The sequence below is a fragment of the Heterocephalus glaber genome, unplaced genomic scaffold (genome assembly GCF_053883595.1).
Source record: "Heterocephalus glaber isolate CG9 unplaced genomic scaffold, H.glaber_assembly_v1.0 deba00001572, whole genome shotgun sequence".
Taxonomy (NCBI): domain Eukaryota; kingdom Metazoa; phylum Chordata; class Mammalia; order Rodentia; family Bathyergidae; genus Heterocephalus; species Heterocephalus glaber.
This window is the reverse complement of record NW_028258357.1, coordinates 20,771,839-20,785,917: the sequence shown is the minus strand read 5'-3', so window position 1 is coordinate 20,785,917 and position 14,079 is coordinate 20,771,839. Positions and strand designations below refer to the sequence as shown.

At 49.6% G+C, this 14,079-nt stretch overlaps 1 protein-coding gene and 1 pseudogene across 8 annotated transcripts in view; one reads left to right on the top strand and one right to left on the bottom strand.

The window, feature by feature from the left end:
- Glt8d2 (glycosyltransferase 8 domain containing 2) overlaps positions 1–14,079 on the top strand; it is a 50,886-nt gene that overhangs the window by 11,047 nt on the left and 25,760 nt on the right. For 4 of the 8 annotated variants that reach the window (XM_021258394.2, XM_004844831.3, XM_087192726.1 and 1 more), the window contains 2 exons: positions 12,362–12,408; positions 13,194–13,286. In XM_021258394.2, coding sequence (XP_021114053.1) covers positions 12,390–12,408; positions 13,194–13,286 — 112 coding nt within the window. In that variant the 5' untranslated portion in view covers positions 12,362–12,389. Of the gene's footprint in view, positions 1–1,621; positions 1,821–5,231; positions 5,301–11,565; positions 11,695–12,361; positions 12,409–13,193; positions 13,287–14,079 lie in introns of those variants that run through there. The other 4 variants (XM_004844829.3, XM_087192725.1, XM_021258395.2 and 1 more) reach the window with 4 other exon arrangements.
- LOC101702733 (ras-related protein Rap-1A pseudogene) lies at positions 2,808–4,237 on the bottom strand (annotated as a pseudogene).

The following is a 14,079-nucleotide window of genomic DNA, read 5'->3' as shown; positions in this document are numbered from 1 at the left end:
AGCTAGTGCATGACCCAGCACCACCGCTCCTGGGATAGGATCAACATCAACTTTCTACAGAGACACCCGGAGCCCCATGTGGTCGAGGTGCTGTTCACCTACCAGCCCACTGGGGTGTCCAAGGACAAAGGAGACACTCCTGGTGAGAAGGAGAAAAGCCAGCCAGGTATGGTGACGCACACCTGTAATCCCAGCACTTAAGAGGCTGAGGCAGAAGTGTAAGCTTGGCTACGTAGCGAGACCCTGTCTCAAAAGAAAGGGAAGGAAGGAAGTGTATTCAAAGCTGGCTCCAAAGAAGACAAGGAACTCTTTGCCTCAAATCTTTGTCTCACCTTGTCAGGTGTACAAAGGCTTTTATTGCAAGAGAGAGGGGAAAGCAATACAAAGAGACAATAGTAGCAAAATGTCCTTCTTTTCTTTCTTTTTCTATTTTTTATTCTATTTTATTTTTTTTGTGGTACTGAGGCTTGAACCCAGGGCCTTTGCTCTAAGCTGCTTCCCAGTCTCACCCTCCACCTTCTAAATTTTGAGACAGGGTCTCACTAAGCCCTTCAGTTGCCCAAGCTAGGATTGAATTTACAATCCTCCTGCCTCAGCCTCCCAGAGTCCTAGGATTACAAGCATGTGCCACCACAACTGGCTAAAATCCTAATTTTTAAAGATCCATTTTATCGTCTCCATTACATTCACAAGTTATGGAGTCAGGGGCTGGGGATTTAGCTCAGTGGTCTCGCCGTCTGCTGTGCAAGCGCAGGGACCCGAGTTCGATCCCTGGTACCAAAAAAAAAAAGTTATGGAATCAGCCTAGATGCCCATCAGCAGATGAATGGATAGAGGAGATGTGGTACATAATGGAACATCTTCACCCACAAAGAAGAACAAAGTCATAGCACTTGCAGGAAAACAGAATTGCAGATCCATCAGCCTCCAGGTATCAGGAGAACAAGTCAGCTCAGAAAGACAAGTATCACATGTTTTCTCTCCTAGGTGGAATGGAAGACATAAAGACATTTAGAGAAGTGGACAAGTCGAATGGGGAGGACCAGGAGAGGGTGACTGGGTGCTGCGTACAACCAAAGCACATCAAATGCGTGTATGGAAATGTCCCAGTGAAACCCATTATTTTGTATAATTATTATGAGCCCAAAATAATACAGAAACATGCTTCCCTTTCCTTCCTTCCTTCCTTCCTTTTCTTTCGGGTGTTTTTGGCACAGGGTGTCGCTATGTGGCCCACGCTGGCCTCCAACTCCCGAGGATCCTCCTGCCTCAGCCTCCCGAGTGCTGGGATCGCAGGCGTGCGCCACTGCACCGCGCTCGGCACACTAGTGATCTTGAAGCTGCGGCTACTGTCATTGCCTGGGTGGAAGGGACAGGCACTGCCATCTGGGTTTTGGTCGCAGGCTTTTTATGAGCAGGGGACATTTCACAAGCAGCCGGTGACCCCGAAAATTCCGAAATCCATACGAACTCCAGGGTTCATTTCTCTTTCACAACCCACCTGGCTCCGGCCTCCGCTGTGCGTCCAGCCTGCGTCCTCTCTGGTTCCCACTCCCTCTGGGAACGCCCAGCCCTGGATCTGGGACCGCCCAGCCCTGGATCCGGCCCCGCCCAGCACAGCTGGAAGCTTGGGGCGGGGTGGGGGTGGAGGTCTGCAGCAGAGTCCACTCAGGCAGGGGCTGCGGAGGAGACGAACCTCGGCCTCGGGCTCCGCCGGGCCTGCGTTTCAATGGGGTCCTAGGCGCCGCCAGAGGCAGCAGCAGCAGCAGCGTCCCAGCCCCACCGGACCCGGAGCCCGCGACCTGCCTCGGCTTCACCAGGTATGGTCGCAGCAGGGCTGCATTCTGCTGCAGATTGAAGAAAGTCAGGGAGAAGCGGCAGACCGTCCTGCTGGAACGTTGTCTTCAGAAACCCCCAGGTTGCGTTTGTAGCCGTCCAATATTCCCCTCCCCTCCCCTCCCCTCCCCTCCCCTCCCCTCCCCCTCCCCCTCCCCCTTCTCCTTTTTGCCAGCGCAGCAAATCCAACAGGTACGGTTTTCACATCCGGAACGACTTTGACACCTCTGGGTTTGTGTCCCTCTTTCTCCCCTAAGTCGTGTGATTTACGATTGGTGCCAGATTTTAAGCACAGAGTTCCATAGAACATGGATTGAATGCAGGCAAGTTTCTGAGCCGCAGAGGCCCGGAGTCGTGATTCATGCTTTGGGAATCTGTCTAGGAAACTGTTTTGAGGGTTTCCTGCTGCGGAGTAGGAATCTGTGTGTGGTTCATTGTAAGTACAGTCAGTAGTCACAGTGTTCCGGTTGAAATGCTTTTTCTTTTTTATACTGCGGAATTGAACTCAGGGCCCTTGTACTGAGCTACATCTTCAGACCTCTTCTAAAATTATCTTTTGAGACAGGGTCTTGCTAAGTTGCTAAGTTGCCCGGGCTGGGCTCAAATTTGTGACCCCCCTGCCTCAGCCTCTCAGTGCTGGGGTGACCGGCGTGAGCCACCACACCAGGCTGCTTTTTTTTTTTTTTTTGAAAATGTACTAAAATTTAATCATCCATAGAAGCTGTAATTTAATCTGACAGTAGAACACAAGAAGCAAATTAGAGTTGGTTTAGTATATTATATATTTTAGCTTTGAAAGCCATAGAAATCAGTTATACCAGTTTTTTCCTGTAAAAGACCCATTTTTCCAAAGCATTATGCACAATTTTAACTAGAATATGACAGATGATATTTCATAATTTTTAAAATATAAAATGAAGTCAATGACTCAAAAACGTTATCTGCTGCAATGAGTTGAGAAATGTCATAATTGATACCATTACAGATATAAATGGTTCAACTTTTTAGTGCTTGACAGGGAGGAATCATGATAAAAAGGTCAATATGAAATTATTTGATTATAGTAGCAATATCTAACACTTGAAATGCATCCATGCTCTTTAGTATAATTGTATCAGAGTCAAGTCTATTTATTTTCACATCTGTTATAACTGCTATTGCAAAGGAGAAATGCTATTGTCTTACTTTCCAAGAGATATACACAGAGCAATTTTTTTCTCCAGGGAACTTGTGCAAACCAATATAATATCTAAATTCTTCACATAATATATAAAACAGGAGAAGCCTCTTCGGATTTATTTTTTGAAGCCTGGAATGCTGGCAGTTTCCCATTAGGCAACAGTTCTTCATTCCTATAATCTGGCTCAGAGCTGCTGCTGACTTCAGGTCTAGAGCAGCAGACATGATTTCTTTTTAGGCTTCTTCTTTTCCACTGGTGTTTTTCTATTTATTGGTCTGACCAGGTCATAAAATATCTCAGCGTTGATCCTTGACTTTGCAGAAGATTCTAAAAAGGCACAGTTACACCACTGTCTTGCTAAATTCTGGCCCTGTTCTTTGCCAACTATTCGCTCATCTTCCAGGTCACATTTATTGCCAACCAAAATCATTGGAACATCTTCCGTGTCCTTAACCTGTAAAATCTGTTCCCTTAAATCCTGTAAATCATTAAATGTAGACTGAGCTGTAATGGAATATACTAGTGCAAACCCTTGGCCATTCTTCATATACAAATCCCTCATTGCTGTAAATTGTTCTGTCCCTGCTGTATCCAGGATTTCCAGCATACACTGTTGGCAGTCTACTTCAACTTGCTTTCCGTAGGAATCTTCTATCGTTGGGTCATATTTTTCAACAAAAATTCCTTGAACAAACTGGACGGTCAGAGCAGACTTCCCCATGCCTCCTGAACCAAGGACCACTAGCTTGTACTCATGCACGATGTGGTCTGTTCAAATACTGACAATAGCTCTGCAGAGTGCAGACTGAGCCAGGCTGCTTTCTAACTTGCATAAAACGCCTTGATAAAGGGAACACATTAGGTAAGCCTGACACGTCGATTTGTGACAGCAGTGATGGTAGACCCGAGAGTGAGCAAGGGGAAAGAAAATGCGGTCTCTGAACGTCCGGTGGGGGGAGGAGCATCTGGCCAGGCTCAGCCCCACACAGCAGCACGGAGGGGACCCGTGGGGGGCTGCGGCTTTCCTCTCCTCTGGCCTTGGCCCTGCTCTCCTTTCTGGAAGCACAGTGGATTCCTCCTCCCTCCGGTCCAGCTGCGCAGTGCAGTGGTGAGGACACAGGGCCTAGGGTCACACGCAGGACCTTTCTAGCCCTGACTCTGGGCCCGTGGACTTGCACGAGCTTCTACTTCCTCATCTGTAAAATGGGAATAAAACGGCATCACAGCGACAAAAAACAATATGCCGTAAAGAACAAGATGCAGTGAGGCCTCGGGCTTTGGTGGTGCTGACCAAATCGGCCACACATCCTGCCCGCCTTTGACCCACTGCCTCCCCAGACCATGTGGTCATCGGAGTGGTGCACAGACCTCACAGGGCACCGATCTGGGACCTGCTGCCTCCCCTTCCGGCACCTTCCTGCTTCCTCCCTCCCTCCCTCCTTCTTTTCCTTCCTTTCCTTCCTCCCTCCCTCCTTCCCTTCCTTCCTTCCTTCCTTCCTTCCTTCCTTCCTTTTCTTGGACAGGGTCACACTATGTAGTCCCAGCTGGCCTTGAACTTGCTAAACTGCCCAGATTTGCCTAAAACTCATAATCCTCCTGTCTCAGCCTCCTGAGTGCTGGGATCACAGCAGTAGGTCCCATCCCTGGCAAACACCTCTCGTCCTTCTTTTCCTCTGTTCATAAAGCCTCATAGCTTTCATTTCTAGTTCCCAAGGAACATGGTTCTCTAAATGCTTCTTCATGTCCACATTTTCTAAAGAATGTTGCAGAAAACATGTTGCACAGGAACTTGTGCCGCATCCAAGGCCTCGGCATGAAGGGCCCTGAGAATCCCACAGGGGCTGGCTCAGGACTTCACACAACCTCAGCAGACATTTCCCAGAGCTCCTCACTTTGGCCCCGCTGAGGTCACCCTACTGTGTACCCCTCTCTGGACAGCCATGGAGAACTCATTCTTCTTTTCCTGGTGCTGAGTCTGGACGTGTATTTTCCTTTGGAAGTTCACAGTGCTGGCAGCTCGGTCCTCAAGGAGGCCATGCTGGGAGAGGGTGTGGGGCCTTTAAGAGCTGGAGCCTAGGGGAGGGGGTCACATCACTGGCTGTGTACCTGGTCCTGTGACTGAGCTGGTGACATTTCCATTAGTGTACATAGCCTGTCCTATTCAAGTCGTGCAGCAGCCCCCATTTTTCCTTTTCCTGTTTGATTCCTAGGTATGATGGCTGACATTGATGTTCAGCCGGTTGGCGTGGGAGCAGCCCAGGGCATTGGTAAAGCACACTTCTGAGTGAGTCTGGATGTCCAGGCAGCATGACCTGGGGTCTGTGTCTGGTCCCTCACCCCCACCTCTCTGGCTCTGTTCCTCTGCTCTGCTTCCTGGACATAATGAACTGAGCAGCTCTGCTATTCCACACCCCTCTGCCATGCTGTTCCTGCCTTACAGCCAGCTGACCATGGACTACATCCCCTGAAACTGTGAGCCAAATTAAACTTGTCCTCTAAGTCCTAGGTGCCAAGTATTGTGCAATGGGAAAGTGACTAATACACCAGGTCCTTTCCCTGTCCTTCCCTACTTGCACCCATGGCAGACATGATTAATCAATCAAAGCATTCCACCCCTATGGAGTCAGGTGATGACTTTAGGTTTTTCCTTAACCTAACAACCCTGAAAGCCCCTACCAACTGATCAGAGTTAGCATGTAAAATATCACTTGGGGGCTCTGATTTTTGAAGCATTTTTCAGACGTATCCTTCCCACATTTGCCTCTTGCTGTCCAAGGCAGAGCTAATCCTGTTACCCACTGCCAGGTCTCGAAGCGTTTTCTTTCCAGGTTGGCCCCAGGCCCAGCTCTCTGGCGTCTGATGGAACAGCTCCTCTTGAAGCTCTTCGGTGGCTGACTTTTAACTGTGCCAGGCTTCTCTGAGATTCCTTTCCCTCCGCTGCACCCAGCCCCAGCTGCTACTGCCCAGGGCCTTGCCCGGGAATTCCACTGCCCAGTGACGGCTCACAGCTCTTCCTCGGCCCGGGACTGACCCTTTACTGTCACAGGGAGGCCCTCAGCCTGGGGAGCTCACTGAGGGGTCAGTTCTGCGCTCCCATCAGAGACTTGTGCTTCTGTCTCTGGAATATGACCACTCACTCTTCTCTTCCTTTCCTCCCTGGAAATGTGGCAGACCCCTTTCTCCTTGGGAGCCAAGTTCAAGGTCCGTCCGGGCTAGATAGTGACTTCAAGTGAGACTCTGACTCAAAATAAGTCACTGAACAAGAGACAAACAGCCTTGCCTGGGCAGAGCTTCTAGTGTACTGCTTGGACAGCCAGGTGTAAGCCAGTCCTGCAGGGGCAGTGCACTGGGAGGCAGTGATTGCTGAAGAAATGAAATCTGCATCTTGGCTGGGGTTAGGGCTTTGGCTCAGGGTCTGAGGGAAGCGAGGGATGTAGAAAGGCCCTGGATAACCCAGAAGAACTTTGCCCACAGAGGCGACCGCAGTGGAAAGAAAGCTCTGCCTGGCGAGGAGGCTTGGGCATCATGAGAACTCCGGAGGAGGACTCTGTGAGGACTTCAGCTCCCCCTCTGAGGCAGACAGGAAGCTCGTGAGGGCGTTTAGCAGAGAAGCCCAAGATCTGACTCATAATGGAACTGGCTCCGGGTGGCTGCTCACTTACGAGGCCAACGGTCAGAGGCAGCAAATGCGGTCAAAAGATGATAGAGGTGGGGCCAGGCGGGGGCCCTGGGGTGGGGAAAATTCCGGACTTATTCTGAGAGGAGAGTGGACATGGCGGTCCACATGTGGGGAGTGGAAACAGAGAGGGTTAGGGATGGCACCAAGCTCATTCCTTGCTGGAGCAATGATGGGCTTGGTGGAATCAGGTGGGGAGATGATAGGAGGAGCATATTTGGGGGGATTAGGGGCTCGGTCTGGATCTGGGAGGCCTTCAAGTGGAGATGCCAAGTAGCTGGTTGGATTTAAGGGCCACAGTCCCTGTGCGAGGTTTGGCCTGGGGACAGAAATGTGGGCCTTGTCAGTGTATGAGTGGTGTTTAAAGCTGCAAGGCAGTGTAGGATTTCCTCAGCAGGCGTTTAGAGAGAAAGCGAAGAAACCGAAGACTGTGTGCTGAGAGGCTTTGGCCTTTACAAGCTCAGGAGGTGGGGGATAAGGAGACTGTGTTAAAGAGAGACTGCTTGTAGGCTCGAGGGGTACAAAAGTGTAAGCCTTTCAGAAAAGTCACCTAGTGAACTGATTCCCCAAGATTCATTTCACTGCACTCAGCCATTCAGGTACTCAGGAGCCTCTGCAGCCATGGCATGAGGGGCCTGGCTGCTGCTCAAGCAGGTGGTGAACCTTGGCATCGTCCACATGACACTGATGTGCAGACATGCAGGAGGCAAGGATTACGGGAGCATGGAGACTTCCACCCAGATTTCAAAGGAAGAGCTGGCAGGCCAGGCAAAAGAGTGACAGGATTGGAGTCCCTGCCAGGAGTCCCTGAGAGAGTGATGCATGAAGCTATGGGAGGGAAGCCAAAGCTGTGGTGGAGACCCCAGGGAATTGGAGATGCCAGGAACGTGGAGCATCTGCTGAGGAAAGCTGCAGGTAGCAAGCAGAGCAGCCCAGGAGAGAGGCCATTTGGGCTGCACCCAGCAGGGCCATAGGGCAGGGCTGCCCCAGCCCTTGGGAGTCACAGCACGCCATCACATACCCCGAGGCCAGACACGCAGCTACAGGGTGTGATTTTGCCTCACTGGGTTTTGGCCCTGCTCTGGTCTTGTTCTGTTCTATACCCTTGTTCCTCCCCTTTGGAATGGGAATGTTTACCCTGGGCCACTGAATCTTGGGAGGTCATTATGTGCTTGTTGAATTTCACAGGGGTTCACAGCTGGGACTTGGCCTTCAGTCTTAGAGGAGACTTTGGACTCGGACTTTTGTGCTGGAGCTGTCAAGGGATGGACGGGAAAGGGATGGACGGGTTTGGGGTTGACATGACAGGATGGTCACGTCATGGTAGGCGGGGCTATGACTTGGTTATTGTGTTTATTTGGAGACTGACCGTGGTTTTGTGAGATACGATTGGGTGTCAGGTTGACAAGGGGCAGACTGTGCCAGTTAATCTAGACTGTCAGCTGGATTAGGAGACTCCCAGGGAGGTGGCTGGGTCGGAGAATGCTGCCTCATCAAGGGGGCAGCCCCCTGATGGATCACAGCTGAGCGAAGTGGGGTTTCGTGGGAGGAAGCGGCTCATGGTGAGGGACCCTGGGGGCGAGACGTGCTGCCTGGTGCCTTCTGCACGGCTCTGCCCTGCTCGCTGTTTCCTGGAGGCCATGAGTAGAGCAGCTTCCTCCGCCATCTTGTCCTCCATGGCCCGAAACCATGGCGATGAAAACCTCTTCCTTCAAGTTGCAGGTGGCAGGTATTTGGCCCACAGTGGGAAGGCTGAGCCCGCCCCTAGTTAACTTCAAATTTGCTTTCCAACCGAAAGAAGAGCTCTAACGCCTTGCCAGAAAACAGCCTTGGTTTTCCACTTTTTTTTTTTTCAGTCTTAAAAAAGAAAATATTCTCATATCCAATAAAGAACTCTACACTTAAAAATTTACAGCCAGGGCTGGGGATTTAGCTCAGTGGTTCTGCTGCCTGCCTCGAAAGCTCAAGGACTGGAGTTCGATCCCTGGTACCAGAAAAAAAAAAAAGATTCTCAAAAATTTACAGCCAGTAAGGTTACAGCACAGCATCTAGAAAGCTGAAAGTACCCTATACAATCAAATTGCATAGTTCTCGGAAAATCGGTACATAATTTTTCAGTCTGCTGTGTTTTATTTCAGGGACGTGTACAGCTAATTGGACTCTTTTGAACATTCTTTTTGAACTGTAGATCCTGTTTTCCTTACTTCAGGCATAAATAATTTTTACAGAACAAGTATATTCTTATGAATATTTTAATGATAATTAAAATGATAGAAAGTTGCCAGGCGTGGTGGTGTACATTTGTAATCCTGGCACTTGGGAGGCTGAGGCAGGAAGATCACTATGAGTTCAAGGCTAACCTGGGCTACATAGTTAGTTCACAGCCAGCCTGAGCTACATAGCAAGAGCCTGTCTCAAACAAAAGAGAAAAACTAGTGTTTGTTACAAAAGCTTTAATAGAATTTTAGTTCTTTTTGGTACTGGGGATTGAACTCGGGTCCTTGTGCTTGCGGGGCAGGCGGCAGCATCACTGAGCTAAATCCCCAGCTCCATTATAATTCATAGGAAATTGGTTTTGTGATTGGTAACGAATCTGCAGGGTGATCCTTTGTGACCGTGAACGTCTTGTTCCCCAACAGCTTCTCACTCAATCATTTTAATATGCATCAGCTGATAGAACTGTCTGTTCCAAAGCTGACATGGTGGCACGTGCCTGTAATCACGGCACCCTGGAGGCTGAGGCAGGAAGATCGCCGAGAATTTTACATAGTGAGTTCAGGACCAGGGTGAGCTCCATAGTGAGACCCTGCCTCCAAAAAATAAAATTTTCTACTTCAGTCAAAATGATGATTTTTTTTAAACTGGGGGTTGAACCCAGGGCCTTTGTACTGATCTACATTTCCATTTATTTTGTGACAAGCTCTCATTAAATCACTTATTTTCCCAGGCTGGGCTCAAACTTTGGATCTTCCTGCCTGGGTCTCCCAGAGTGCTGGGATTCCAGGCATGCAACACCATGACTGGCCGTGATGGTGATTGTAAAAATGTGAGCATGTGTTATGTCAGATATGAGAAAGAAGTTCTGCTGTTCTGTCAGACCATGATAATGTACTGTATATATATTTTTAAATGCTGAAAGGATTTGGAGTGTTTTCCCTGTAAGGAAACGTTAATTATTTAAGGGGATACACATGTGCGCCCTTGACCACTCTACAGTAAAGTCGACATGCATCAAAATATCAGACTCCCCATAATTACGTGTAACTTGTATGTATCAGTTACAAAGCAAGAATGAATCTACGGTGTGTGTCCATCAAAATTCATAGAACGATATAACCAAGTGAGTTCTAAAACTTTAAACACTTAAAAGCTACGACAGGTATGTAACTTGTCCAGCCCCTGTGTAGCCGAAAGGGCCCTGGGCGGCTCCAGGACCATCCCAGGCTGATTGCCTCGAAGTTGGAGAGCACTACCCACTCCCTGCTCGGCCACGCCTGGCAGCGTGATTTTGAGCAGTTGCGGAACTCGGAGCTGCTTTCCGTATTTGAAAAGCAGATGGTGCTGTGTCCCCCTGAGAGGTGTAAGAAGGAAGGGGATCGTGTACCCAAGGGTCAGCCAGGGCTGTGAGCACCTTAAGTTTTCAATAAACAGCAGCTGTGGCAACTTCGTGACTGACCCTTGCGACCTCTCCTTCATATACACATCACCCTGGCACAGCAAGCCTGCTGCTCAGGGCTCCTGTTCTCAAGAAACTGAATCTCATTTCAAAGCATTGTCAGGGAAAAATGGGGACTCAATTGGTTTGGGTGAGCGGATGCCTGGGGACTCAGCTCCCCCTGTCCCCGCCTTGTGCTCTCCTGAGCACCAGGTGGCTTCCGTTACGGAGTGAAGGAGCCAGGTGGCCACAGGCCATGCCAAGCTTACATCACCACAGAAAGTTAGATGGACACCCATGCCCTAAAATCATAAATGGATAACAAGCACCTAACAGCTAGGTGTGGTGGGCATACCTGTAATCTCAGTACCTTGGGAGGCTGAGGCAAGTGGATTTCTAGTTCAAGCCAAGCCTGGGCACTTAGCAAGATCCTGTCTCAAAATTTTTTTTAAATATTTTTTTCAAACAAGGGCTTGGAAGGCCAGGGATTTAGCTCAGTGGTTTTGCTGCCTGCTGTGCAAGCACAAGGACCCGAGTTTGATCCCCGGTACCAAAAAAAAAAAAGGGCCTTGCGGCCGTTGTTTGCAGGGAATGCAAGGTGGTCACTGCCCAGGAAGTTTCCCACTTGTGGGCTCAGGAACCCGGGTGTGGGGTCCCCGCCCTTCGGGCCCTCCTGTGGGCTGGCTCTGTCCAGATCCTTTCTTAGGGCTATGGCTCCCTGTTGCTGTCTGCAGCCTCCAGCCCAAGCTCACGTTCAGGAGTAACTTCATTGTAAAACAAATTGCATGTTCAAGACAAATTATTTATGGCAAATTAACTTTTTTTTTTTAACTCAAAGGAGGTCAGTTTCCAGCTCGTGGGAGGATCAGCAAACTGGCTCAGAGAAGCGAATGGACACTTAAATGTGTCAAAATTTAATTTTAGATTTCCAGACTAAAGTTAATTTTATGATCTAAAATGTTTATCTAATAGTTGAACTTCATTTTTTTTGGTACCGGGGATCAAACTCGGGACCCGGTGCTTGTGCGGCAGGGGCCGGAACCACTGAGCTAAATCCCCAGCCCCAGAACTTCATCTTTTTATTGAAACTGCCCTGCTATCACTGAACCCAGGGCCTCGAATATGCTAGGCAGCTGCTCCCCCACTGAACTGCCTCTCCAGCCTCCCCTCCTCCCTTTTCTTCCTCTCTTTTTATTTTTATTTCTATTTTGAGACAAGGTCTTGCTGCCTTCCCCAGGCTGACCTTAAACGTGTGATCTTCCTGCCTCAGCCTCCTGAGTAATTGGTATTACAGGCGTGTGCCATCATGCCCAGCTGTCCTGTGTATCTAAATGTCCACTGCTGCTGGTGAATATCTAAGCAATTTTGCTAAGTTTATAGATGAGTAAACAGTAGGCTGCAAAAGCCAGGAAGCGTAGTTATAGCAGAGCTATTACAGCTGTTAACAGGTGTATCTGGAGGACAGAGAGTTTGTTAACTTGCCTGGTTTCTGGGCACAAATCAAATATTGCAGAACATAGTGCTGGGGACTCGTTATATAGTTTGTTCAGTCAGAAGGATCAAGAAATATTTATATTCTCTCCAAAATTCTGGATTTTTGGGGTTTTTTTTTGGTACCGGGGATTGAACTCAGGTCCTTGCGTTTGTGCAGCAGGTGGCGAAACCACTGAGCTAAATCCCTGGCCCCAAAATCCTAGATTTAATATTTATATACATTTTTTGGTACCAGAGATTGAACTCGGGACCTTGCACTTGCGCAACAGGCGCCGGAACCACTGAGCTAAATCCCCGGCAAAGATTAATTGTTTTATGTCAGTTTTGTTTTTGTGGGGTTTTTTTTGATACCGGGGATCGAACTCAGGTCCTTGTGCTTGTGCAGCAGGTGGTGAAACCACTGAGCTAAATCCCTGGCCCCCCCAGCATATCAACTTTCAGAGAAGACAGGGTCCCAAACACTTGCAGATGACTTTGAGTCGATTCTCATTGAAACTAAATTTTATTCTTCAATCCGCAGGTGTCAGCCCTTACCAACGTGGACATACATGGCGCTGCTGCGAAAAAGTAAGATCACAGGTTTTGAAAATAATGATTAAAAAAGATCCGTCAAAAGAGTATTTTGACGCTCAGCCCTGGCCGGCATCTTCTTGATTGTCGTGGATGGTTTTCCCGAGGCGGTTTTGGGCTTTCTCATTTCAGGGTGATGCCTGCAGAAAGTGAAGTCTTTCTGTCAGAGTGGCCTATCGTGAGGAGGGCCACGCACTTCCACAAAGCTTGGCAAATAGGATCTGTGCTCTCATGCTAACCAAACCCTCAACCTCGTGTCCCAGGCTGCGTTTCTGTATTCCGTATCCCTGTTCTTGAAGGATCAAATCAAGTCCCCAGACATTAAAGCCCTGAGAGGTCTGTGAATCTGAGGGGAGACGCACTGACGTTCCTGCGCTCTCGGGGCAGAGTTGTCTGACTCACAAGGGGAAGCCGAGGACTTTCAGTCAGAAACGCTGGCTTTTCCACGCTGACCTAAGGCCACGATACGAGCGCCCTCTGTGATTTCGTGCACAGCTGTGTGTGGCCCATACCCGGGGACACTGTTCCACTTACCCCACTTCTCCGCACACTCCAAGCGCAAGCCCTGCGACTGCGGACCCGAGAGCCCTAGGCTCACGGCTGCCAGGCGCTCTGGGCTCTCCCGACCTTACCCAGGGCAGGAATTGGCTCACATCGAGCTTGGCCGGGCGCTGAACTGATTGAGAGGCAGCTGTGTTCTGACGGCTAAGGGCCCGCCTGCCGTAAGTACCGGTTCTTACTCAGAAAGTGTAAATGCCGACCCGCTTCCGTTTCCCTTTCAGTCAATCAAGTGTTGCTGCTCCTTCTGATCCTGACGCTCTGCGGGATTCTGTATAAGAAAGGGCGCAAGGGCGCTGGGCCCGGGCACCAGGCAGGTAGGCGGGCGTGGGCTCGGGGCGGCCGGCCGGGGAGGGACCTGTGTCAGGCGTGTGAGGCGTGGCTCACATGGCCCGGCCCATTCGGACTGGCGCGGAGTCACCTGGAGGGTACGCTAAGGGCGAACCCACCACCACCCTCCGACAGCTTTGGAAGCCTAGGGGCGGGTAGGGCCTGAGAATCCCATTTTTCTTCACCTTTTTCTGTCTTTTCTTTCTTCCCAACTTGGGATTGAACACAGGGCCTTCACATTGAGCTCCATCCCCATTTTTTTTTTTTTGAAAAGAGAGTCCCACTAAGTCACTAGTGTCCAGGTAAGACTTGGACTTGATCCTCCTTCCTCAGCCTCCCACTTGTTGGGGGTACAGGCGACCCCTACCACACCTGGCTGAGAGTTTCCATTTCTGATGAGCTCCACAGTTTGCTTATGAAAATTGCACCCCCCATTCCTATTAAGTGACCAAACTTCGTCAGTTCGCTCAACTCAGGACAACCCTGTATTGACCCCTGGTCTTTGGCCAGGGTGCCGAGAGCCCTGTTTCCTTCCCTGGGGTGAGCCACACGGTATCCATGCAGTCAACCCCCACAAAAATGAACACGCCCTGGTAGTGTGTTTATTCTATTTTTAATTAAAGTACTTTCTATAAGAGCCAAGTGAATACACTCACATATGGAAAATACAGAAGAGACAAACGTGGGCTGTGGCTGCATGAGACAGATACAGCTCATACTGCGGTGTGTCGCACACACACCCATTCCATGCTTGGGGCCCGGGGACACCTAGTGAACAAA